Source organism: Vicugna pacos, chromosome 32 (assembly GCF_048564905.1).
Source record: "Vicugna pacos chromosome 32, VicPac4, whole genome shotgun sequence".
In the NCBI taxonomy this organism is placed as follows: Eukaryota; Metazoa; Chordata; class Mammalia; order Artiodactyla; family Camelidae; genus Vicugna; species Vicugna pacos.
In genome coordinates, this window is record NC_133018.1 from 10,638,644 (window position 1) to 10,664,160 (window position 25,517).

The 25,517-nt window shown below is 53.6% G+C and overlaps 1 protein-coding gene across 2 annotated transcripts in view; it reads right to left on the reverse strand.

Annotated features, from left to right (window-relative positions):
• TRPV4 (transient receptor potential cation channel subfamily V member 4) overlaps positions 1-25,517 on the reverse strand; it is a 35,450-nt gene that overhangs the window by 2,979 nt on the left and 6,954 nt on the right. For both annotated transcript variants that reach the window (XM_072953584.1, XM_072953583.1), the window contains exons 2-13: positions 17,273-17,689; positions 14,155-14,327; positions 9,427-9,579; positions 8,565-8,705; positions 7,592-7,890; positions 5,917-6,096; positions 4,464-4,622; positions 4,109-4,201; positions 3,903-3,976; positions 3,009-3,174; positions 2,739-2,805; positions 1,181-1,497 (exon numbers count right to left, since the gene is read on the reverse strand). In XM_072953584.1, coding sequence (XP_072809685.1) covers positions 1,181-1,497; positions 2,739-2,805; positions 3,009-3,174; positions 3,903-3,976; positions 4,109-4,201; positions 4,464-4,622; positions 5,917-6,096; positions 7,592-7,890; positions 8,565-8,705; positions 9,427-9,579; positions 14,155-14,327; positions 17,273-17,658 — 2,208 coding nt within the window. In that variant the 5' untranslated portion in view covers positions 17,659-17,689. The remainder of the gene's footprint in view (positions 1-1,180; positions 1,498-2,738; positions 2,806-3,008; positions 3,175-3,902; positions 3,977-4,108; positions 4,202-4,463; positions 4,623-5,916; positions 6,097-7,591; positions 7,891-8,564; positions 8,706-9,426; positions 9,580-14,154; positions 14,328-17,272; positions 17,690-25,517) is intronic.

Below are 25,517 nucleotides of genomic sequence, written 5' to 3' on the forward strand. Positions count from 1 at the left end.
GAGCGGATGAATGAAGCAGGACCAGCAGCTCAAGCCCCAGGACACACGCATAGCATAGCAGCTGCCCCTCGGTGCTGAGACTCCCCAGGAGGGGTGGGGACTCGGGGCAGACCAGGGAGGTCTCATCCGCCCCTCATCCACCCGGGCACGGCCAGGCAGGAGTGTGGGCCTGCCTCATCAAGCTTCCAGCTTTTCAAGAAAGGCCAGAAATAGGGATTTTTCTAAGAAATATCTTAATTTAAAAATTTTGTGTTAATCTTTAAAAAAAATATAGTGATACAGAAAAAAAAAATCTTTGCTGGTTAAATCCAGTCCATAGGCATCATAAGTTGGCATCTAATGAGTTACAGCTGGTGGGGAAGGAGGCCCGGGGAAGTAGGCGGTATGGATAACGGTAAAGAGCAGGTCCAGACGTTTCCCTGAGACCCAGACCTGGGAGGAGGACCTTGGAGTTTGTTTTTTTCTCACTGTGCCACTTCCTGGAAATGTACCAAGTCATGGTAAATGTGGGTGCTGCCTTCACGGGCCTTGAGGCAACCTTGTTTATTAGGAACGCCAAAAAACTGCTCGTGGCCAGGCGGGCTGTGATACCCCCAGGGCCCTGCTCTCCAGGACTACATGGAAGCCTGTGGGAAGCAAAGGCAGCAGCTCCTCTGTCGGCGAGCCCCTCGCTGCCCTCCGTGTCCACATCGGCTTGGTTGAAGGGGTGGAGCCTGGGCTGGTAAAAGCCCATCTGATGAGAATGCTGACGTTTCCCTGCTCTGGGGTGGCCTGTACCGACACGGGCCATCAGTTTCGTGTCTGGAGCCGGCGTAGGGCACAGAAGCTGCCCAGTGCGGGACCCTCGCTGAAGGGTGATGCTCTCTGAGCATATGTAGTGCCGACAGCTCACTCAGTGTTGCTGGATGAAGCCGACTGTATCCTGGAAGCTGGACCACAAAGGGAATCTGAGGCCACTGCCGGAGGTCAGGCAAGAAGCCACCTGCAGGTGTGCTTGGTGGCTCTGGGAAACAGACCGCAGCCTTCAATGCCCATTTTACAGACAGGGAAGTGGAGGCCAAATGAGACGGTGTGGCTCCCCCAGTGCCGAAGGCCAAGGAGGTGCGGTGGGTCAGGTCGCCCCATCTCTAGAAGGAGCAGAGTGGCTGGCGGGGCAGGGACGGGAGTCCCGGGGCCTCACCTGCAGCTTCCAGATGTGCTTGCTCTCCTTGGAGACCTGGCCCACCGTCTCCCCCATGAGGGCGATGAGCATGTTAAGGAGCAGCACAAAGGTGAGGATGATGTACGTGACGAGCAGGATGATGAAGACCACAGGGTACTTGGTGCTGCCGAGCATCTCCAGGTCGCCCATGCCGATGGTCAGCTTGAAGAGGTCCAGGAGGAAAGTGCTGAAGGTCTCGCTGTCGCGGCAGGAGGGGTACGTGGGCGTCGTGCAGTTGGTGTGGTCCTCGCTGCACACCTTCATGTTGGCACATGGGTTCAGGAGGGAGACCAGGGCTGTGGGAGGGATGGCGGTGATGTTTACTGAGGGTGAGGATGCTGGCTAAGAAGAGGGGAGGACCAGTCCCATTTGATGGGGAGGAACACTGAGGCCTGGCGAGGGGAGAGTGCTGGCCCAAAGTTACACAGCGTGGAAGCCAAGCCAACAGTCGATTCTTGAGAATGGCAGCATGTGTGCCATGTTTGGGATATGTCAGCCCCAAAATGGGGATCTAGTGTCCCCTAGCAGGGGAAGCCCTGTCAGTGCTGGTCTCAGACCAACCTCCCCAGATGTGAATGCGACCTGGTGAAGGCCAAGTTGGCCGCCCCCTTTTGGATACTAGGCATCGCATGGCAGATCACCCAACCCTTGGGGAACTAACTCAACAGCTTGTCAGTTTCCGCATCCCGGGTCCTTCCCCCATGGCCTGTGCCCCTTGGGTCCCATGGCATCATGACATCAAGGAGAAAGTCTACCGGAGGGAACATATTGAGCTTAAAAAAACACGTGGGCTGGTAGATTAATGGTTAAAATGCACCCTCCCCTATATCCCGTCAACGCTGGCTTTATATCTCCTTCCACCAAGAGGGCAGAGTCTACTTCCTCCCTCTTTTGAGTCAGGACTGGCTTTGAGACTTGCTTTGGCCAACAGAGCGAGGCAGGAGTGATGCTGTGCGAGGCAGTGACCTTGAACCCTTCCGCTCACATTCCGGGAACACTCAGGCCACCACGTGACCAAGTCCAAGCCAGCCAGCTAGAGATGAGTGACCCCAGGGAAGACAGCAAAGTCACCCCCAAGTGAGGCCACCCTTGCAGCAGCCGACCCGCCAGTGGAGCAGAGACAAAGGAGCCCACTGAGGTTAGCCAAATCTGGCCCAGGTCAGCACACCACCCAGCTGACCTCCAGGTTTGTGAGTAATAATAAATGGGGTTGTTTAAGCCACTACACACTTACGGTGGCTTCTTTTGCAACAATAGCGAACACGCCAGTTCTACCATTTTCTAGCTTTTGCACTTGCACAAGTTACTTAACCTTTTGTAGCCTCAGCTTCCTTATCTGTAAAAGGTGGCAATAAAGGCACTTACTTTACAGACTTGTAGGGAGGATTACACGAGGCAGGGGTGGGAAAGGATTTAGCCCAGCACTGGGCCCACAGGGAGGACTCTACAAACGCTGGTTATTGTCCTCCACACATCATGGTGGCCGTTCCAGTCCTGTGCCGCCCCCGCCAGGCCCACTCGGGCACCCAGAGCTCACCTGAAGCGTAGCCGATCATGAAGAGCAAGTAGACCAGCAGGAAGCGGAAAAGATCTTTGAAGAGGATCTAAAGGCCCCGGGGGAGGGGGAAAAAACGGAGGCAAAGATGAGACACATGGTTTCTCGCTTTCCCAGCTCCTTATCCCACATCCCACATCCCCCGATGTCCACATCCTCAGGGCCACCAGCACTGTCTGTACACACATGGTGCCTGTGGCTCCCTCCAAGGACACACGAGGCCAGAGGGAACCCCCACCCCCCACCCCATACCTTCTGGATCATGATGCTATAGGTCCCCGTCAGCTTCAGCCCACGGGTGAAGTAAAGGGCGTTCATCCAGCCCAGGACCAAGGCGAAGACCATGACGGCCAGGTAGGCTTCAATTCCCGCCAGGTAGAGGGCCGCTGAGACAATCACCAGCACAGAGTAGATGAAGCTACAGGGCAGCAGAGACCGCAAGAGGGGCCAGAGGGGAGAGGGGACAGTGAGGCCCTGGAGGGGGAGACATGCCCTCAAGCTCTCTACCAGGTCCCAGGACATCCTGACGACACCAGAAGAGAATCCATACGGATTCACTGGGTTCCCCAGCATTCTAACCCAAACGCTCCATTAACTGGCAACTGATGTGTGTGTAATGGCCCTGAGGCTCTACCAGATCCCACAGTGACATCCTTTGGGATTGGTAGAAAAAGACTCAGTGGTGTTCAGTGAGATTTTGTGGCTAAGTGAATTTCGTTGTTCTCTAATGCTAAGGAAAAACGAGATGATGTAACATATGTGCAGCAACTCATCCTGTGCCCTGAGCAGACATCATCAATCCATCCCAGCACTCTTTCCCACGGAAACACTGACATAACCTCAAGATTCTTAACGTGGGCACTCTGAGCAGACATTAGCAATCAATCAAACGTGTAAGATGCTAAGTTATTTCTATCCATGGTGTCTATGGTGATAACTCTCTAGCAACCAGAATCTTGCTTTAATCAGAAGACTGTTTTGCTTGACATTGGCCTTGTCCTGATTTGGGGCTGCAGCTGTTCAGTCTGGGTGAATTCACTCCTAATAGAGTCACCCCCCCACCCACCCCCACCAAACCTGGATGATGCCCCTGCCCAGCCCCACCTTCCTCACCCAGAAGCTGTCAGTCTGGGGACCTCTACTCACTAGAGTAGCTGGAAGGAGCCATCAATGAAGAGAGAATTCACTCCAGGGCATTTCTTCATGAACAAGTCTTTGATCTGGTGGAGGGGAGGGGGCACGTGAGAGAGGTGGAGCCAGCAGAGGGGAGGAGAGGGCAGCTAAAAGAGGTGGAGGAAGAGAAGGAGGGGGGGTGGGCAGGGTCGGGGGAGACTGGGGGGCCAAGCACTCACGTTGGTGAAAAAGAACAGGACCCCGGTGCAGAGTGTGATGATCTCGCCGGCCAGCCTCAGGTAGTCCACCGTGGTGCGGTAAGGGTACGGCGGCTGGGGGGCGGGGGTAGGCACACACATCCTCACCCAGCCCCTCCAACACCTGGCCCCAGACCCAGATGTTCTCCAACGCCCCAAACACCTGGGTCCTGTGGCACCTCCTCCCTCATTCTCTTCCCCCTGGGTGTGTGTGGGAGCACCTCCCCATCCTGTTCTAAGCCTTCTCCAGTCCCTCCCACTGGGGATCCAGGAGGACCCAGCTGTGTCCCAGCTCCTGCCTAGCTTGGTGGTGGTGGTGGGGGGGGGGGTTACTCACAGTGCCCTCTAGTGGCTGGTAGTAAGCAGTGAGGGTAAAGATGATCATGGCACAGAGATAGGAGACCACATTGATATAGAAGGAAACAGCCCCAAATTTTCGCCACTTGTCCCGCAGCAGTTCATTGATGGGTTCCACGGCCAGCATCTCGTGGCGGTTCTGTGGGAGGCAGGGTGGTCAGGGGCCAGATCAGCTGACTCCAGTATGCCTCCCCCCACCCACTGCCCTAAGAGATCTTTCCCCTCCTAACCCATTATTAGTGACACTCAAACTTCTGGGCTCAGCATTTGAGACTCTGCCCAGTTCTGCCCTAACTTACCTTTTCAGCCTCTTCTAGACTCACAGAAGCCAGAGCTAGAAGGCACCTTAAAGAACATCTATTCTTGCGGTCCCCAGACTCCACTCTGTGGATGGTACCAAGCTACTGGTAGCAAAGTCACCTATGTGACTTGTTAAAAATATAAATCCCTGGGCTCCAAACTCAGAAATTCTGATTTAGGAAGTGGGATCGGGAAATTTAGCCCAAAGATGATAAAAACTTGAGTCACCACAATTTTCCAATTCTGAACCCAGGGCAGACATCAACAATTGATTCCCACACAAAAGTTCTCTATCTAGTTCCCTGGGTAGACACTACCAATCAATCAGAGTTTGCAGCAGAGACGCTAAGCCTCCCATCACCCCCATTGTAAATCAAGTTGGTCACTCATTTCAAAGATGAGGGAAGTGGCCTCCAACAAGGGAAGGCATCTGTCCAAGCTCATAGAGCCGGGGCTGGAAGGGAGATCTTCTGCACCCACGCCCCAGCATTTGCTGACCCATTTGTACAGTGTCTTGTCCCTTTAATGACTTGAGTTTCCTTATAATCAAAGAACTGTGCAACGACGTAGCCACAAAGATGCCGTTGCAGTGTTATTCCTGATAGTTAACTGCAGAAACAGATCCAAATGACCAAGAAGAGAGGAACGGTTAATTAGAATGTGATACATTTCCACGCAGCAATGACACTGCAGAAGAAAATTTAATGGTGCAGAACGATGTTCGCAAAGTACTGCTAAGTGAAAAAAGGAGCTTTCAAAACTTCATGTAAGGACTACTGATGATAACAGCTGACACATAACATTTACCCTGTGCCAGACTACTCCAGAATGAATTTATTTGGTCCTCGCAACAACCCAATTAGAAATACTCTATCCTTATCCTCATGGTACAAAAGAGGAAGCTGGGACTCAGAGAGGCTGGGTACCTTGTCCTGAGTCACACAGCATGTAAGTTACAAAGCCAGTCCTGCCTGCCCCTGAAGTCCGACCCTTACAATCCTATTTCCCCCCAGTACCAGATGCTGTTCTGGGCACTTAGCTGTGACTTTCTTTTGCACTCAGTTCACAGACCCACCGCTTCAGGCCCCTCCTTCCCTGGGCCCCGTCTCCTGCCCCGATGCCCAGATGCCCACCTCGATCTTGCTGTTGTACACCAGAATCTCCAGCACAGAGGCCTCTTCCCCACATGTGTCCAGGGAGGAGAGGTCATAGAGCGAGGAATACACCGGCCCGTACGCCCAGTCTTTGAATTTGCGGGACAGATGCCTGGTGTCCTCGTCTGTCACCTCCCGACGGATGATATGCTGAAAGATCTGCGTAGGAGAAGGGAGGGTCAGGGGGTCCTGGGCAGGGTGGGAGGGACTGCGGCTCAGTCGCTCACCTCGAAGGGACCCTGGGAGGCCAGGACAGCCCATCAAATAGCACCTACCCTGAGAGCAGGATGGAGGGGAGGGAACACATTTACTGAGCACCTGCTGTATGACAGACCCTTTACTCACATCATCTTGTTTAATTCTTACTCTACTGTCTTGGTTGACAGGAGAGCAAACAGAGGCTCAGAAAAAAGAAGGAGGTTCCCTGAGGCCAGTCAGCTGAAGGCGGATTGAACCCAGGTGAGCCTTACAAATCTCAGTTGTGGTGAGTATCCTCTTTATGTAATTAAAACAGCAATGAATCAAGCTTATTAGCAAGTTAAATCTAGCAATAATTATCCTATTTGGTCCTTCCTATCGCTGCCCCTACTCTCCTTGGCTGACACACAGGGAGACTGAGGAACAGAGAGGGTGTGGGAGTTGCCCAAGGCCACAGAGTTCAGTAGGGCAAAACCAGAATTTAAACCCAGGCCTTTTCCACCCACTCAGGACCCTGGTATAATTGCAATTTTAGTCTTTTTTTTTTGCTATATTTTTAATAGAGCAGTAGTAACCCTAGCATTTAGTGCCCATCCTGGGCTTTTTATTAACAGTTTTAAGTGGATCACCTCACTGAGTTGTCAGAACACCACACCACAGGGCATGATTATTGCTCCCATTTTAGAGACAAGGAAGTGGAGGCACAGGGAGGAGAGGCAAGAGGCCTGAGGCCACGTGCAGGGCAGTGGCAGAGACCGGCCTTGGACCCAGGTGCTTCCGACTGCAGAGAACCTCAGGATTGGTTCTCAGTCAGGGTGATGGTGCCCCCCCAGGGGACAACCTGGCAATGCCTGAAGACATCTGGGTTGTCACAACTGGTGGAGTACATGAGGGCCCCACTGGCATCTAGTGGGTCGAGGCCAGGGATGCAGCTAAACATCCTACAATGGCACAGAACAGCTCCACACCCCAGACCCATCCAGCCCCAAATGGCAGTGGTGCCCAGGGTGAGAGGTCCTGTTCTAGGCCTTGTGCTGGGAGGCCAGAGAGGGAAGGAACCGGCACACGGCCACCCAGCAGCTTAGAGGCTGAGCCTGAATCCGGCCGTGGAGTGTAGGGAACCCAGCAGGGCTGGACCCTTGGGACTCAGGTCTCTCTCAGAGGCTTGTCCTGGCTGGTGGGAGTTGGGCGGTAAGCATCCAGGTGGGTGGGATGAAGAGAGAGGCTCTGGGATGAAACTGAATAGCTTGGCTGGACAATAGGGAGCCATAGCAGGTTCTTGAGCTGGGGCATCTGCACAATGGGGTTGGCAGGATGGGAGGTGCTGTGTGTATTAGTAATAATGAATGCCAGCAGCAGCCCCGTGTGTGTGTGTGTGCACGCGCGTGTGCGAATGTGTATGTGTGTAGAGGAGCAAGAACGGCTGGGCTGGCCATGCCCCCGGCCCTGCACTCACCCCAATCTTGCCCGTCTTGGCAGCCATCATGAGGGGCGAGAGGCCGTCGTTGTTGAGCACAGCCTCCAGGTTGCTGTCGGGGAAGAGGCGGGCACACTTGAGCAGCAGCAGGTCATACATCTTGGTGACGAACTTGGTGTTCTCGCGGGTGTTGTCAGCAATGGCCACCAGCGCGTGCAGCACCGTGTTGCCACGGGAGTCCTGCCGCCGCATGTCCGCCTTCTTGTGGGGGTTCTCCGTCAGGTAGTTGACGATGTGGGGCTGGTTGGTGCAGGCAGCCAGCGACAGGGGCAATTCACCTGTGGGCGGGAGTGGATGCAGGGAGGTCAGTGCTGGGGTCCCGGGTGGGGCTCTGCCTTCGGACACTCAGGGGCAGATGCCAGGATGATGGACACAGTGTCCACAGTCAACGTGGATGAGCCCCAGTCTACCGCACGTGTCTAGGGGTTAACTGCATGTGTCTGGGGAGACAGGGGTGGCTATTGGGGGGATGGCCATGTGACATGGAGGCTGTGAGGGACTCTTTGAGGGACTTTGTCCCTGAGCTCCAAATAATATGTGCCTTTAAGCAGGGATGAAATTAAAAACCTTTCATGGGTCCAACTGGGATGTAGCAGCGACAGGGAGTCGGCCCTGCAATCTGATCATCGGTCCCAGCTTAGATCGGACTAAAGGATGCATGTGATAAGGCACAGGGACACCCCAGTACAACCCTAGGATCCCACCACCATCCCTGCTGTACCAATGGGGAAGGGGAGGCTCAGAGAAGCGAGGTGATGCTCTACCCCTCAAAGACAAGACCTCAGTGACCAAGTTCCCGCAGGTAGCCTGGGAACTGGGCACCATCCGGGCTGTGACCAGAGCAGCTCTGGGTGTTTGGGGGAGAGGTCAGGGCTGCCACCACCATCATGTATCCCCCCGCCAGGCCCCAGCTTCTCCCCTGCATTCCCAGCCCCACCAGGCCCCTCCTTACCAAAATAGAAGTAGCCTCCTTCATCCTTGGGCTGGAAAAAGCGCCCCCGAGCCTGCGCGTGGACGTCAGCACCTTGGGCCACCAGGAGCTCAACGTAGTGCTTGCAGCGGCGCTCGATGGCAATGTGCAGGGCGGTCTGACCTGGGAAGTGAGAGGGGGACAGTCACTAGGGGGGCAGAGACCTGACCAGGCTTGGTGGGAGGGGTGCAGAAGATGGAAGTCCACCCAGGGGCAGCGGATGGACCTTAAGACATTCCCATTGTGGACTCTCTGATGCCTGAGGTCCCAGATCTGCTGCATCGTGCAAGCAGAATTTTAGGGTCAAAGGACTTGCAGGATCCCCAAAGTGGGAACTTTCAGACTCACAAGGAGGCCTCAATCTTAGAGGAAAGAGCATCATGATCTCACAGAATTTGGGACCCGGGATATAAAATTCACAGCCTTTGAATCTGGAAGGTCAAGTCAGATTCATAGATCTCAGAATTCAGACCCAGGGAGCTGGGACGGGTGACACGTTTGCCTCTGGGGGCTCTTGGCTCATAGAACTATTATCATGGAGCCTCAGAGAATCCAGAACCAGAGCATTTTAGGTCCAGACTTCGAGGTTCACAGCCCGTTTGGCTCGTTGCATCTAAAAACCTTGGAACCTTTGATTCTGAAACTCAGAATATCAAAGCTGGAAGGGGTCGTTATCGTCCCTTCGTCTGTTCATTCATTCATTCATTCAGTAATGGATTCCTGGAGACCTGCTGGTGCTTGGCACCCAGACTGAAGCTCTTGGAGGTGGAGGCGGGGGTGCGGGGTCGGACAAGTGAGGATGGTGCCCTTGGTGCCCCTGATCCCACCCGGCCCGGCACCTCACCTCGGTAGTAGATGTCCCGGAAGGGCGAGTTGATGAACTCCCGCATGTTGCCCGTGCGCTCCGCGATGTCCAGGAGCATAGGGATCGTGTCGTTGTGGCCGTTGCTCAGATTCAGCAGGGCCTTGGGCAGGCAGGTCTTCCCGGTGGACGGCTCTGCGGGGGGAACGTACAGGAGGAGGGGTGCTCGGCCTGAAGCCCAAACTGCTGGGCAGCAGGGGGACAGGGCACTGGGCAGGGAGCCAGAGGTCCAGCCGTGTCATGCCTCTCCTCCGAGCCTGTCCCCTTTCTGCCCTGCATGGAACTAAGAAGGTCAAATAAACGCAGAGACATAGAAGTTCTTTAAAAAAATAAAATAAAATAAAAAATAAAAAGGGGGACTGCTGGAGTAAACAGAGCCAACTGTATTTCCTCATTGCAGGACTTCTCAGAGCCTTTCACATGCTCATAAGAACAGTGAACCTCTAAAAGTAGATCCAGGAGGAAGCCTTTGCCCACCTGTTCGAACATAAATCCTTTTTCCATGAAGTGTTTACATACTAGTGCCCCTAGCGGGGAGCAGAGGGAGTGCAGCTTACCCCAAACAGCTGGAGCCATAGTGGACGACGTCAGATTACCTTAGGAGCAGCTGGAGAGGACTTTGGGGACTTCACGGATGTAACAATAACACTGAAGGCCCAAGTGTGCAAGGTTTCATCCCCTTGTCAAGTCTCTCCTGCGAAGTCTGTCTCTGTTTGGTACTAATGGGTCCTTAACACCGCCCACTAACGCCTGCTAACGTCCCTTTGCAATTTTCTTTCCCTTGTATTAATTTTTATGGTGACAGGAATTGATCTACATCTTAAATGGAGCAAGTCAATGAAAAGAGAACTCTCCAGTGAATCAGGCACAGGGTTAAATGGCCTGAGGCAGGAATGGGACATGGGAGAGGCAGGTGTGAGCTGAGATGCCCGCCCTGGAGCCAGGACCCTTGGGGTTCGAATCGGGCTTTGCTCCTGGCTTCTGTGCAACCCCTTCTCTGCTTCAATTTCCTGTCCAGCTCAACTGAGGTTCCAAAGGGAAATCGATGAGCTAATAGATGTTTGTTGATGAGCCCAGCGCCAGGCAGATAGGAGCCCTCGATAAATAATACCGTTGCAGTTACTACTCCACAAGAGGTGCTCTAGATCCCCTCCCTAGATGCTGGGAATCTGGGGAGAACACAGAAGGCTTGCGGAGACCTGAATTCCAGTCCCATCACTCCTAGGAGAGAGGCTGCTTGGGCAAGCCTCATTCTGGCTACTTCCTGCTATATCCCCGGCGTCCACTAGAGTCGACACCAGGTAACCATGTATTGAGTAAGGGACTCCAGTTCCCCATCTGCATAAAGGGGAGGGGGATCCCAAATGCTGGCCTAGGTCCCTGGGGATTCTGTCCAGGCACACCCACACTCAGCTGAGCCGACTCTCAAGGTGGATCAGTCCGTTTTCTAGTTATCAGGCAACTAGCAACTCTCCATGCTGACCTCATCTTCTTTCCCTCCCCAAAGCCCTCCTGATCTGTGTATGTCTCCTTCTCAGAGGATGGTGTCCCCAGCCAGCCAAAACCTTTGAATCGCTCATGTCTTTGTCCTCCCTTCTCCCTCACACCCAGCCCCCAGCAAGTCCTACCAGTTTCTCCAACCCCTCCACCACTTTCCACTGCCACCAACCTGGCCCAGCCACCATCTCTCTCATGTGCCCAGGACACCTGCCTGGTTGCCACCAGCCTCTCTGGATTTCCTTCAATCCACTTTCCACATAGGAACTGGAGTAGTCACCTCAGAGTCCAACTCTGATCGTGGTTAGCCACAGGGCCTTTGCACATGCAGTTTCTTCTCCTCTCTAGTCCCTCGTCCTCCTCTTTTTACCTGGTTAACAGCAATTCATTCAGACTCAGCTCAGGTGTCACTTCCTCTGGGAAGTCCTCCTAGATTTCCCTAATTAGGTCAAATCCTCCAATACAGCCTCTTTGCAGACATACATTACAGTTTGTAACTGTGCATTTATTTCTGTGATTGCTTGACCCATGTTGGTCTCACCCCAGAGACTGTGAGCAACTTGAGGGCAGGGTCATGTCTGCTTTGATCACCATTTTTGCCCCATACCAGCACAACGCCTGATGCTTGGTAGGTGCCCAATAACCACTTGCTGAGTTAAACATTCAATGAAGGGATGTGCTGGGCACTGCAGGTAATTCCAAGCCACAGGAACCCAGTGGTTTGTGTGGGATGTGGAACTAGACTCTGGATTTGAACTTCCACACCCTCAGACCCAGGCTGTAGCAGGGTAGGGGGGCTGCCAGCCTGGGTCCTGGGAAAAGATTCCGAGAACAGCAACTACACAGAATGGGGAAGAGGTTGCAGTTACAGTATTCAACCACCAGGTGGCAAAGTGGCTCTCACGGGGGAGGCTGGAGCCAGGGGTCCTAATTGCCAAATTGGAGCTTGTCAAAGTTTGGGGGCGGGGTTGGGGGGAGGGTGTTACTGGCTCCCTTGAGAATCAATGAGCACATGAGTCTCTGGCTAGAAAAACATACAGGAGCAGATTCAGGTTTTGTGGGGCCTGAGACATACAATTTGGGTATCCCATTTATGAAAACAAACATACAATTACGAATTCAAAATTAGGTCGAGGGCCGTAGAAGGGGTCAGAGCAAGCAAGGGGCCCTGAAGCTTAATTAATGGGTCTCACTGTAAATCCTCTACACACGCATTATTCCGTACAATTTCAGGGATCCCCCCCAGATTATCTTAGAGTCCCCCACCTATGCTCATGCAGACACACTCTCCTGGGGGCTCCTGGCCTAGGCTCAGAGGCACCCCCAATTCAGTCCTGAACTCAGGAGAAGCCAGAAGCCTTGGCAAGCCCAGCCTGGTGCTACTCTGCCCACAGAAGGCACAGGCACCACGGTCCCCACTTCACAGGGGTTCACTCCACCCCAAGGCTCCCCACTTCTGCCTGATGAACTTAGGGGACCAGGCTGGGCCATTTAGCCAGGGCTTAAATGTGACTTATCTCCAAATGAGATTATTCACACTGTCAAGGAGACCCTCTGAGGGCAGAGAGGGGCTCCATCTCCCCACAACCCTAAGCCTGTGCCCCAAACAAGGCCACACCATCTGGCGAGGCACCATGAGTGAATATTTTTATAAATTGGGTAATTCCTTTCTGATTAGACACAGTGATACCGTATTTTATCATTATGGTGTTCAAAGACACTGGTTGATAAAGACCTAGAAGCAACCTAAGTGTCCACTGACAGATGACTGGTTAAAGAAGATATGGTGTATATATATACACACACACACACAATGGGATACTACCCAGCCATTAAAAAGAATGAAATAATGGCATTTGTGGCAACAAGAATGGAACTAGAGATGATCATACTAAGTGAAGTAAGTTAGACAGAGAAAGACAAATATCATGTACCACTTTTATGTGGAATCTAAAAAAAAATACAAAAGAACTCACCTACAAATTAGAAATAGACTCATAGACATAGAAAACAAACTATGGTTACCAAAGAGGAAAGGGGGGAGGGATAAATCAGGAGTTTGGGATTAACAGATCCACACTACTATATACAAAACAGATAAACAAGGATCTACTGTATAGCACAGGGAACCATAGCCAATATTCAATAACCCATAATGGAAAAGAATCTGAAAAAGAATATATATATATGTGTGTGTGTATGTATAACTGAATCACTTTGCTGTACACCTGAAACTAACACAATATTGTAGATCAACTATACTTCAATAAAAATAAATTTAAAAAAAAGAAACTGGTGGATAAGGGTATATGTGAAAAATATACTGCAGATTTGGTCAGCCTATTTTGGTACTTAATTTATTTAAAGTCCCTAAAGTCTCCAAAAGTAGCCCCCTGACCTCCCTGAAGCTTCATCAGCCTTACCTGTAGGCCACGGCCAGCCCACCCAAGACAGGCCCCCCTTTCTAGCAGATGCCACAATTCTTGACATTTTATATTGATTCTGGGGTCACTTGGCCAGTGAATTACTGCTCATCTGGTCACAAGCCAACTTCCCTGATTTGCAAGGAAGGTCTGGGCCAGCGGAGGGAGCTAGTGCCCAGAGGTAGGTGCTCTGAGCTGGGACTAGGCTGGAGGGTGAGCTCTCTGGGCAGAGAGAAGTCCAGGGGCAGTGGTGACTGGGGTTTCAACCTACAGCGGGGAGCCTGAAAGCTGGGCAGGGGTGGGGCAGAGCCCGGGAGCAGAAGCAGGAATGCCCTGCTCCCCTGTCCAGAGCTCCGCTCAGAAGGGCAGGGGCTCCTGGGACCTCCCAGCTGCCTTGGGCTTCATACTGTGGAATTGTCTCTCTCCTCAAAGGCCAGGACTAAGCTAATATTATTCCCCAGGGTACAGATGAGGAAACTGAGGCTCAGAGAGGCTACATATCCCATAATTGGTGGAGGTGGGCAGACTCTGCTTACCCACGACACTAACCTTTTCATAAATAAAGGCTGAATGAATGAATGAATGAACGAATGAATAAAGTCAACAAAGGCCCAGAGAGGTTAAGTAATATGGTAAAGGACACACAGGACCAGACTCCCTGTCCAGTGCTCTTCTTGGTGGCGCAGCACACTGACCAAAGGGAAGATGCTGAGGGGAAAGGGGGCCCCCAATGCCAGGTCTCCCCCAGCCCCCAGCTGGCCTACCCACTATTCCTGCCTGGGAGTCTCACCCCGGAACTCCTCGTCAGTCAGGCGTTTCTTGTGAGTCAGCAGGAAGGGGAGCAGTCCATCCAGGTCGGTGGTGGAGCCCCGGGACACGATGTCAAACAGGATAGGCCGGTTGAAGACTTTGAGGATTGGGGGTGGCTGAGGCGCGGGAGCTTTGGGGCTCTGTGGCTGCTTCCTGGAGCGGGTAGGAGGCAAAGTGACAGGAGGGCTCATTCCCTGCCCACCACCACCTCTAGCCTTAGGGGCCCAGGGATCGTGGATGGTCCCGAGGGACCAGCCTGAGAGGGAAGGGACAGCTGGAGACACAAAGGAATGTTTTATCCCAACAAATTCTACCTACTGTGTGTTGGGTGGAGACAGACAGACAAAAGAAACACACAAGCCTCCGTTCTACCCAGGAAGCCAGCCAGCCAGCCAACCACATATCCATCCGTCCACCCACCTACCCATCCATCCATCCAACTATCCATCCATTCATCCATCTATCCATCCACCCACCCATCCATCCATCCATCCATCCATCCATCCACCCACCCACCCATCCATCCTTCCAACTATCCATCCATCCATCCACCCACCCACCCATCCATCCTTCCAACTATCCATCCATCCACCCACCCACCCATCCAACTATCCATCCATTCATCCATCCATCCATCCACCCACCCACCCATCCATCCTTCCATTTGTCATTTATTGAGTACTTAAAAAGCCAGAGACTAGAAGAGACAAAGATAGTAAGAACACAAAGGAGGAACATCAGACTAAAAGATAAAGCAACTCTATCATTTATTCAATCATTCACTTACTGATTTATTCATTCAACAAAAATTTGAGACAAATGAGGCCATGCACATAGGTGCTTAGTTCAAGGCTCCACCACAGTAAACACTCCATAAATGTTAGCTAATATTCCTGTTATTATTTAGCACCTACTGTGTGTCTGCAGCCTGTATACGTGTGGGAGAAACGCTGAGCTACAGCGGCAGGTGGAGAAAGAACAAGTCAGAGAGGGCTGGGGGAGGGAAAGGAATGGAGACAAAGGGGGAAAAACACATTCATTCAGTCCTTCAATAAACATTCATTGGGCACCTACTGTGTGCTAGGTTTGGAGAGGCAAAGAGCTGGGAGCAGCGCTAGCCCAGGGTACCACGAGGGCAGGAATCCTGGGCCACGTCCTCACCTGCCCTGTGCCAGGCACGCACAGGGGCGCAGTCAGAATCTGTGAAATGAAGGAGAGGACAGACAGGAGGAAGCAGCAGAGACTCGGGGACAGAAGAGGAGAGAAGAGGGGAGCAGAGAGCGACCCAGGACAGAGAGGAGGCGGGGCTGGAGGGGAAGGGGAAACTGAGGAGGAGGCGGCAGGGCAGAGAGAGCCAGCAGCTCGCCAGGGGCAGTGGACTGCCGCTCTCCCTCCTTCCTCCGCTCGGGCCCCAGACTTTCCACCCCGGGGGCAGGGCCTGCAGTGATGGGGTACCAGGGAAGGGGGAAGAGATGCTTCCTGATGATGGGGGCACACAGGCTGGTGCACCCCCCTGAACTGTGACCTGTGAGCCAAAAAATAAGATGAAAAGAACAACCTCACCCCAGACCTCCCTGGGCAGCCTTCGGGGTCTCAGAAGACCTCAGCTGCTCAGCCACCTCCCAGCTCCTTCTCAACCTCTCTAAAGCCGTTGGCCTGGCTGTCTGGAGTAGGGGTGGGGATGAGGGCCTGAAGGAGGGCATGTTGCTGGCCTGAGTCTGTTTCCACCTTTGAGTGGCGGTTATGCAGTTCATCTAAGCACTGCGTGCAGACTGGGAGGCTCCGTTCCTTGGATACCTCAAGCCTCTCCAGCCTTAGGCCCCTGAACATGCACATCCCTCCACCAGGAATATCCTCCCCTGCCCCTGTGTGGCTGTACCTTCTCACTCTTTAGCTTTGGGCTTAAATGTCAGCTCCTCCAGGAAGCCCTCCTGGACTACCTTTCCTGTATCAGCTCCCCTCTCCCATCTCAGGACCTCCCCCAAAGTGAATTGTCTATTCACTTACTTATTACCTGTCTCACTCTCCAAACTGAAGGTGCCAGTGAAGGCTACTCAGTGGCTAGACTGAGAAGTCGTAGCACCTGGTCTGGCTCACCCCTGGAGCCCTATCCCCCTACCTGGCACATGGTGGGTGCTCGAGAAACATTCACTGCATGAATTGGTGACTCAGTGAATAAGTAAAGGAGATAGCTCCTGACCCAGCAAGGGCTGAGGAGGTGAATGGGCTTCATCCAAGGGCATTAATGAGCCTGTGATCAGCAAGGGGGACAGAGGAGGACCAAGTAACAACAGGACATCTCCAGACTTTAGGACTGTCCTCCAGACACACACAGAGGTCTGAGGCGGGCTCTTTGGGGTGCCCATGGGTGGATGGCTGGACAGAGAGATGGCAGACAGACAGGTAGATAAATATTTGAATGAGAAGATGATGGATGGCTGGACTGAGAGATGGCAGACGGACAGATAGGTTGATTAATATTTGCATGAGTGATGATGGACGGATGGACTGGACAAGAGGATGGACAGATGGAAAGACGGGGAGCAACGGAACAGAAAGAGAGAGAGGGAAAGAGAAAGAGAGGATGAAAGAAAGACATGGACATGAAATGAGTGAATTATGAATAGTTTGACAGCTGACTGGCTGGATGAATACAAACAGTGGGTAGACGGGAGAACGGATAGATGTTTGGATGAGTAGACGATGGATAGATGGATGGATGAATGGATGGGCAGATGGATATATAGATGGACACATAGATGGACAGAGGAGTAGACAGATGAATGAATGGATAGACAAGCATATGGAAAGGTGGACAGAGGTGGCTGGATAGATGAATGAATAGGTAGATAAATGGATGGATGGGTGGCTCAGTGAATAGGTGGACAAATGGATGGACAGATGGATGGATGGATGGATGGACAAACAAGTATATGGACAGATGGACAAATAGGTAGGTGGATGGATGGACGGACGGATGGATGGATGGATGGATGGATGGATGGATGGCTGGATGGATGGACGGACGGGTGGGTGGGTGGGTGAGTGGATTCAACACAGAGGAGGAGACCATTGGCCGGGCAGCCAGCAGTACTCACTCTATGACCTTCCTCCTCCACCGCTTGTTGTCACTAGGGTGGTGGCGATAGGTGCCGTAGTCAAAGAGCGAGTCCATGGGCGCCTTCTTGGGCCCGGGCACCACCGAGGACTCGTACAGGGTGGACTCCAGCAGGTCGATGGGGTTGGGCACCCCCTTGCGGAAGGCGCCCTGGAACTTCATGCGCAGGTTGGGTCGTGCGTCGCCTGGGCCGGCGGGGCGAGCAGTATCAGCCGGTGAGGGGGAGGGGGAGCCATCCTCCCCCTCAAACAGGTTGGCCAGCGAAGAGAGGGGGAAGGCCTCCCCACCAGGGGTGCCACTCTCATCCCCGGGGGGCTCGGCCACCTCCCCAGGCCCTGTGCGGGGGCCTTCGCTGGGATCTGCCATGCTGCCCCGGGACCAGTCTGCCCTGCTCGGCCTGCAAGAGAATGAATGGGAGGGGAGTCAGGCCAGTTCCAGGAAGCCCCCTCCCACATGGGCAAACAGCACTGCTGCCAGCTGCTTCAAAGCCACCGTTGTAATGACAGGGGTGCAGGGTGGCCACTCCCAGATGTGGTTGGCCGCCAGCCCCCGGGCAGGAGTTGCAACAGGAGCCTCTTTCAGGGACCTGGAAACACGAGTCTGCCTCAGGTCCAGAGACCCTGGACATTAGCTGGAGGAGGAAGGGCCTCAGAGTCATGCTGGGACCCCAAACCTGGAGCCCAGGGCTTACTCCTGGCCAGCCAAACTGGCTTCAGAGCCCCCAGAGCAGGGTTCAAATCCAAGCTCCGCATTTAGCAACTGTGTGATGTTGGGCAGGTGGATGGTTCAGTCTCAGTTTCCCCATCTGTGAAATGGGGATTCTGAAACAAAGCACGCATTACTGTGTGTCAGGTGACATATAGTAAGCACTTACTAAAACACAACCATTAAAAGCACGCTTCAGACATAGTAGGTGCTCAGAAAATACACATGAACACACTGTGGGAGCCAGTAGCACCCAATTTCCTCACCCAGCACCATCATTCTGACCCCCATTTCACAGGACAGGAATCAAGTTTCCAAGACTTAACTCCTCACAGCGCACAAACTCTGCTCCCCATGGCACCAAGCGCTGACCCCTTCCCTCCCGTCTCTGCCAGGTTAACTCCTGCCCACCTGTGTTCCCAGCTCTCATTCCTTCGTCTGGGAAGCCCTCCCTGACCACTTGTTCGTGGGGCTAGTTAACTCCCAGGCTGTGATCACCAGGAGGGAGGAATGTCCTCTGTCTTGTTCACTCCTGCATCCCCTGCACCTAGAAGGGCGCCATTCAGACAGACGACCTGAAGACAAAGGTGCTATCTGTTCCCACTTCTCAGGTGAGGAAAACGAAGCTGGAAGAGGGGCAATCACATAGCTTGCAGGGAGAAGAGCTGGACTTGAACCCAGGTCCAACCTTTAGCCAGGAGCAAGGGAGGGACAGGGCCCCACTGGCTGGCTGTCAGCCCCCTGCCCGCTGCAGCGCACCGCTGGGAGTGCTAGGCACCAAGGGCGAGTTTCCTGGAACACCTACCATCCCACCCGGGCTGCGGGGAAACGTCTGAAAAGCCCTCTTTTCTCTGTTTCTCCCTCCTAGCGCGTTAGCAGAAGAGCAAATAAAGATTGGTTCCCACCTTGTTTGTTTTGTGGCTGCCAGGAGGGAAGGCCGGGCACCACAAGAGGGCCTCTCTTGGCAGGCGCAGCAGGGCACACCGAGGGTCAGAGCGCCCCACTCTGGGCGTCCGTGGGGAGGGAGAGCCCGGACTTTCGAGTCTGACAGGCCTGGGTTCTACCCCTAGCTCTGCTATTTATGTGCAGCATGACCTTGAGAAAGTCACTTTAGCTACCTGAGCCTCCATTTGCTCATCTGTAAAATGGGTACAACTGTCATAGCTTTTCCATACATTTGCAGGAAGAACTAGATGAGATCAAGCATGTCCAGTGTTGATCCCAGGATTAAATTGGGGGCTGTCAATGATTATAGTCAAAGGAGGAAGGACGGGTTAGGAGCACAGGTGCTGAAGTCAGATGTACCTGGTCCCCATCTTGGCCCTGGTTCATTATCATCTGTGTGATCTTGGGCAAATCATTTCCTCTACCTGGGCCTCAGTTCCCCCACCTGTAAAACCAGGGTAACCATGGGTAAAGTTCTTGGGAGATGCCAGTGACCTGAGGAATTTGAAGCGCCCACTGGGTGCCGGCACCTAGTAGGACCTCAGGAGACATCAGTTCCCATCCACCTGCCAGGTGGGAGACGGAGACCCCTAGCGGCTGCCGCGTGAGTCTGGGCTTTGTTCTGCAGGAATGGGGGTATGTTGAGGCAAGGAGGGGTGTCTACTGGGCTGCAGGCATTGAGGGCGAAGATTAGACTTCCCCAGGCACAGTCCTGTTCACCTCATTGGGGACCCCAAGGTCAGGGGAAGAGGAGGGAGGAGTTGGGCCGTTAACACCCTCCTAATTACTGAACTCTTTCCGAGGTCCTGCAGGGGCTGGAGGAGGCAGCGGGGAGGCCCCTCCAACCCCCCACCATGCCTGCAGCCCCTCCTCTAAGAAATTCAACCATGACGGCATTCAGGGTTTCTGAGGCTCCAGAGCAGGGGGTCTGGGGTCAGCCAGCCCCAGGTTGAAATCCCCCCTCAGCTGCCCATTCGCTGCGCAAAGCCTTGAACAAGGCACATGCTGATCAAAATTAGGATTTTAATTATGACGAAGTGAGAATGACAGAAACCCCATCATCACTGTGACTGTGTTGCTCTGACCAGCCCCAGTGCTTCACACGTGCACTCTCATCCAACCCTCATGGCAACCCGAGACTGGTGGCTCTCAGTCAAGGGCCATTCTGCTCCCCAGGGACATTGGGCAATGTCTGGAGATATGTTTGGTGTCACACTGTGCAGAGGAGAGAGGGCGACTGGCATCCAGTGAGTCAAGGCCAGGGAAGCCACCAAACACCCTGCATGGCATGAGAGAGTCCCCACCACAAGGAATGATCCATCTCGAACCCAGTCAATAGCGCTGAAGTTAAAAAACCCTGCCCCAGGGGTAGGTACTACTATAAATCTCATTTTCAACAGATATGGAAACTGAGGCTCAGAGAGGGTAAGTGACTTGCCTGAAGCCACACAGCAGCTTAGCGACAGAATCACGATTCAAATCCGGGCAGTTGGCTGTGGAGCCTGGGCTACGCTAACCCCTCAGTTGACAGTGTGGCCTGCAGGCCAGGCACCACCCCAAACTCTTACAGTATCTTGTTTAACAGCCCCGGGAGGTAAGGATTATTACTACCGGCCCATGTTAACCTCTCTGAACCTCAGTTTCCCTACCTATAAGTTGAAGGTCTCAACACAGCTTTTATCCCACAGGCTGCTGTAACAGGCAGCTCAGATTATCTCTCAGGTACCTAATAAACATTTGATAAATGCTTTAATCATCATCGCCATCAGGATACAGTCCCAGTTTACCTGTCCTCCTCACTGTCTTCCCACCTCCGGGGAACATACATGTAGCACTGCAGCCTGGCATTCACGGACCATGTCAACATTCACCAAGCCTTCTCAGCCTCTCCCCCAGCCCATCTCCCAGAGTCTGGGGAGTAGAGCTGGGCTACTGGTCCCATTTCACAGCTGAGGAAACTGATGCCCTGGGAGGCCACATGGAGAGTGAATGGCCTTGAAGAAGGCCTCTAGATTCCTAACCCTGGACTCCTTCCACACCACCCCACCCATGCATGTACACGTGTGTATACACACACACACACACACACGCACACAGCCAGTCTGTGGCAATCCCCTCCCCAAACACTACCCTGTTCTCTGTGGCTGGGGAGAGTTCACTCCCTGTTCTAATTTGCCCTGTAGGCTGTTATTACACATTCCAAATCCATGCCAGACTTAGGGAGAAGGAGGGGTGCGGGGCGGGGAGAGAGGCTCAGAGTCCTCGTGTGTCTCCTCTGCGTGTGAATGTCCTGTACGTTTCTTCCTGTCTCTCCCCGTGTGCACGCATGCGCGTGGGCCCGCTGCGAGCTCCTGGGAATGCCTCTGCAGTGGGCAGCACCCAGCTGGCACCAGGCACCCCTCGGGGCTCAACAAAGTGCATTTACACATGAGGTTGAACATCCCACACACTGTGTCACCACTGTGTCCATTTAACGCAGTGGATTCCAAACATCTTGGTATTAAGCATCCAAACCCTTTTTTTAGAATACACATACACACACACACACACACACACACACCTGACGGCAGTCCACACACAGATGGTAGTTGTGGCAGGATGAACGGAGCAGGAATCTGAATCTTAGGGCCCAAAGAGCAAGATTAGAAACCATTCACCTATTTATTTATTCAACAAATATTTACTGAGCACCTACTGTGTACCAGGTCTTGGGGACACAGATGTAAGCAAGACAAAGAATTCCTGCCCTCCTGGGGTGGACCTGGTGAGGAAACAGCTAGACAAAGCAATAAGCTGAAGCATGTCTGGTGGCATTAAGAGCTGGTTTGACAAGAAGGGTTGGGAGTGGCCGAGTTAAGGGGTGCAGGGGTCCTGACCAGGGTAAGGAGTTACAGGGCTAAGCCAGGATCCCCAAGCCTTCCTCTCTACCTGGGTCAGACTCCAGGCTCTCCAGAAATGTGGCTGGCCCCTGGGGACTCAGTCAGGCCAGCCAAACCCACTCCCTCCCCCAGGGAGGGGCACCTGGTAGGAGCTAGCTAGCAGGACACGGAAAGAACGTGCATTCTGACGTCAGACAGATCGGGGGGGGGGCGGTGTTGGCTCCCAGACCCACAGCTCATAAGCTGGGTGAGCCTGAGCAAGTTACATAGCCTCTCTGAGCCTCGCCTGCCCTTGGGGAACTTATCTGGGTCATTGTGAGGATTATATGAATTGAGTATAATTCAATAAACAGCAAACCACAAGATTACTTGAATGGGAGATGCCTTCTCCCTGCGAATCCCAGATTCCACAGGAGTGGGGTGGAGTGGAGGTCTCCTGCTCCACCCCCCCATCCCCATGCAGAGGGCTGGAAGACGGGGCCGTCCTCACTGTGTTACCCACCCCACCCCCGTGGCTTTGCCTGATCTCATGGAAACCCTGCCACGTACTTGGCAAATCCCATCCTCCTGATTACGTGACCAAGGAAAGCTGCTTAAATCTGGGGGCAAGTTCAGGCGTGCAGGGGCTGCTCCACCCCAGGGGGAAGAATTCCAGGGACCTGGGATCGATGCACTCCCACAGGCGTCTGCTGAGTGCCACCTGTCTGCAGGGCGCCTGGAGAAGCATAGAAGAGTGGAAGCTCAGGGAACTCAGTCCAGGAGGGAAGGCAGATGGCTTTCCCCACGCCAGGCCTCTGCCTGGGCTGTTCCCTCCACTGGGGATGCTCTTCCTCCACTGGCTCCCATTCTTTGGGGGGGTCATCTTAACCAGCCACCCTGGCCCCCACCCCTAGTCTAAACCAGCTCCCTTGTGTTCACTCTTAGAGCAAACTGTGCCTTCCTTTAATAGCATTTCACGGTTAAACTCTGACCTTTACTTAGATCATTTTTTTATCCATCTTCCCTCTTCTCCTCTGGCATTTTAGTTCCATGAAGGAGGGACTATTTTGTGCCCACTGTCTCCCCAGCATTCAGCACTGTGCCGAGGCATCAGTAAATATTTGCTTTCTTAAACTGTAAGGCTCTGAAGTTCTGGAAGGGTGCACACAGGAGGAAGCAGCAGTCATCCTCCCGGGCACAGGGAGAGGCTGCAAGGAGGAGGAGTAGCTGAACTGGGGCTTGACAAGTGGAATGGGATAAAAAAAGCAAAGGAGACAGCAAGGTCAAAAGCACGGAGCTGGGGAAGTGCAGGGAGCCTCAAGGAACGGTGTGGCCGGAGGCACCGGGAGAAGAAAGGCAGGAAGGACGAAGAGATGTGTGAGCGGGCGGGTGGATGGGTAGGTGGGAAGGAGACAGGTACAGGGAAGACAGGTAGACCAGGGGGAGGTTCTGAGCTCCCAGACCGACTCAGTGTACTTCCTCCTCCCTCCATCCTGGGGATCTTTGTCCAAACTTCGGGGCCCCCACTTCTTGCCATAGCCTGGAATAGACATGACTGTGAGTATCTGCTATTCCAGATCAGTCTTGGAGGGATGATGTGGGGGCGTCTAGGAGGACGGGATCCCGAGGTTTGCTGGTGTCGAGGGAGGAAACACCAGCTCCGCCCAACCCCTCCACTTTCCAAGTGAGGAAACTGAGGCTTAGAGAGGTGGAGTCACTCTTACAAGGTTGCCCGGCTCCTGAGAGGCTGAAGCAGGTCTAGGAGCCCATGAGGCCCCAGGAACTATGCCTTCAATGGATACTTTACAAGGACCAGGGGACTCGAGAAGAAAAGGGTAAAGATGGGGGTGGAGGGAGAGTGGTTCAGGGTGGGCAGTGCAGACCATGGGCCCGGAGGGCGACTGCCCACTCACCAGCTGTGTGACCTTGGGTGAGTCACTTGGCCTCTCTGTGCCTGTAAATAGGTGATGATTGAGCCCCTACCTCGGGATTGCTGTGAAGGTTAAATGAGAGAGGGTATAAAACAGAGTCCACTGCCTGGCAGGCAGCACATGCCCAGTAAAGGATGGCTGGGGTCAGCATTATCAGTATTGTGTTATGATTATTAGAAGATGGATGAACAGACAGACAGAGGACCAAGGAAGGCATGACCACCAGGGAGGGCGGAGTGGCTGGGCCCAGAGCCTGGGACCCTGGCAGCCACCCCACAGCAGCCACTGCTGAGTGCTCAGGCCCTTGGCCAGGCAAAACCCACTGCCTGCCAGGCTGCCTGAAGCTCCCCAGGCTCCGGTGGGTGGCAGCAGCAGGGGCATCACGCCACGCCAGGCACCTTCCCCAGCCAGCCTGTGTTTACCTAGCAGGTCTCGGCCCAGCCCGCTTCCTGTTTGCTGCACAGTGGCTGTCTGTCCAGGGCTGACAGAGCTCCAGTGTCCTGTCGGGTGCCCTCACCCAGGAAGAGGCCCCCCTCAAGCTCACACCACCCAGGCGGGGCAGGATCGGAGGGTGACTCACCAGGCCCCTAGAGGGCAAGGCCAGTGTGACCACGGACAGCAGTCACTCGGTCATTCTTCAAGTCCTTGGCTGGAGGGATTCCGGCCCTCTGAGCTTCCATGGGCACCCATCGCTTCCGAGAGTCCCCAGCCCCCAGGTGGAAGCCACGGGGAGGCTATGTGGCTGAGTGGTTTAAGAGCACGCACCTCTTAAACAACAACACAAAAGGCCACCTACGATAGGATCCCATTTACAGGAAACATCCAGAATTGGCACATCCTTAGAAACAGAAAGCAGATTAGTGGTTGCCAGGGGCTGAGGGCGGTGGGGTGGCAGTGACTGCTAATGGGTCCGGGTTCATTCCTGGGGTGACAAAAATGTACTGGAACTAGACAGTGGGGATGTCTGTAGAACTCTGAACACTCTACAAAACCACTGAAGTGTACATTTTGAAAGGGTGAGTTGCATGTGAATTACATCTCAATAACTCTTGAGATTATTGGTGAACCTTGAACAAGCCACTTCCCTACCCTGAGCCTCAGTTTCCTGGGTGCAACGTGGGAACATCGCCAGGTTAGACGTGCACCTAAAGGGTCCAGCACAGGGACTGGCACACAGCAGGAGCTCAAGGACATGAAGTCCCTGTCCCGGGAGGCTCCGGCTCCCTCGTCCCTTGCCTCACCCACTCCCAGCAAAGCATAGCCTAGGAACCCACCCTCTCAGACTCAGCCCTTGTCAGAGTGTGATGCTCCCCAGCTCCAGACCAGGAGGATGGAGGCCTCAAATCCTAGGACCCCCTTCTGCCTAGCCCAGCCCCTCTCCTGGGGGACAGTCAGAGCCACAGAGACCCACCCGGAGAGGAGTCTGCAGCCTCAGAAATCACCCAATCTATGTTCTGTTCTCCACCTGCCACTTTCTGGTGGGGCAGCCTGGAGCAAACCACTTCTCTCTGGGCCTCAGTTCCTCATCTGTAAAATGGGGGAAATAATTACTGCCACCTGGGAGTGGTGAACCCATATTTGCTTTATAATTACTGGTTGGACATTCATGCTTTAAATTAAAAAATCAAATGGTAGCTCCTGCACCAAAGGGCTGTTGTGAGGACTGAATGATAACGGCAGAGACTTGATTGAATTGATGATTCAAGTTTCAGGCAGCGCTCGGTGCAGCGTAAGTGTTCAATAAATGGCAGCTGCCTTTTCATTGTTAACCTTCCCTCAGTTTACA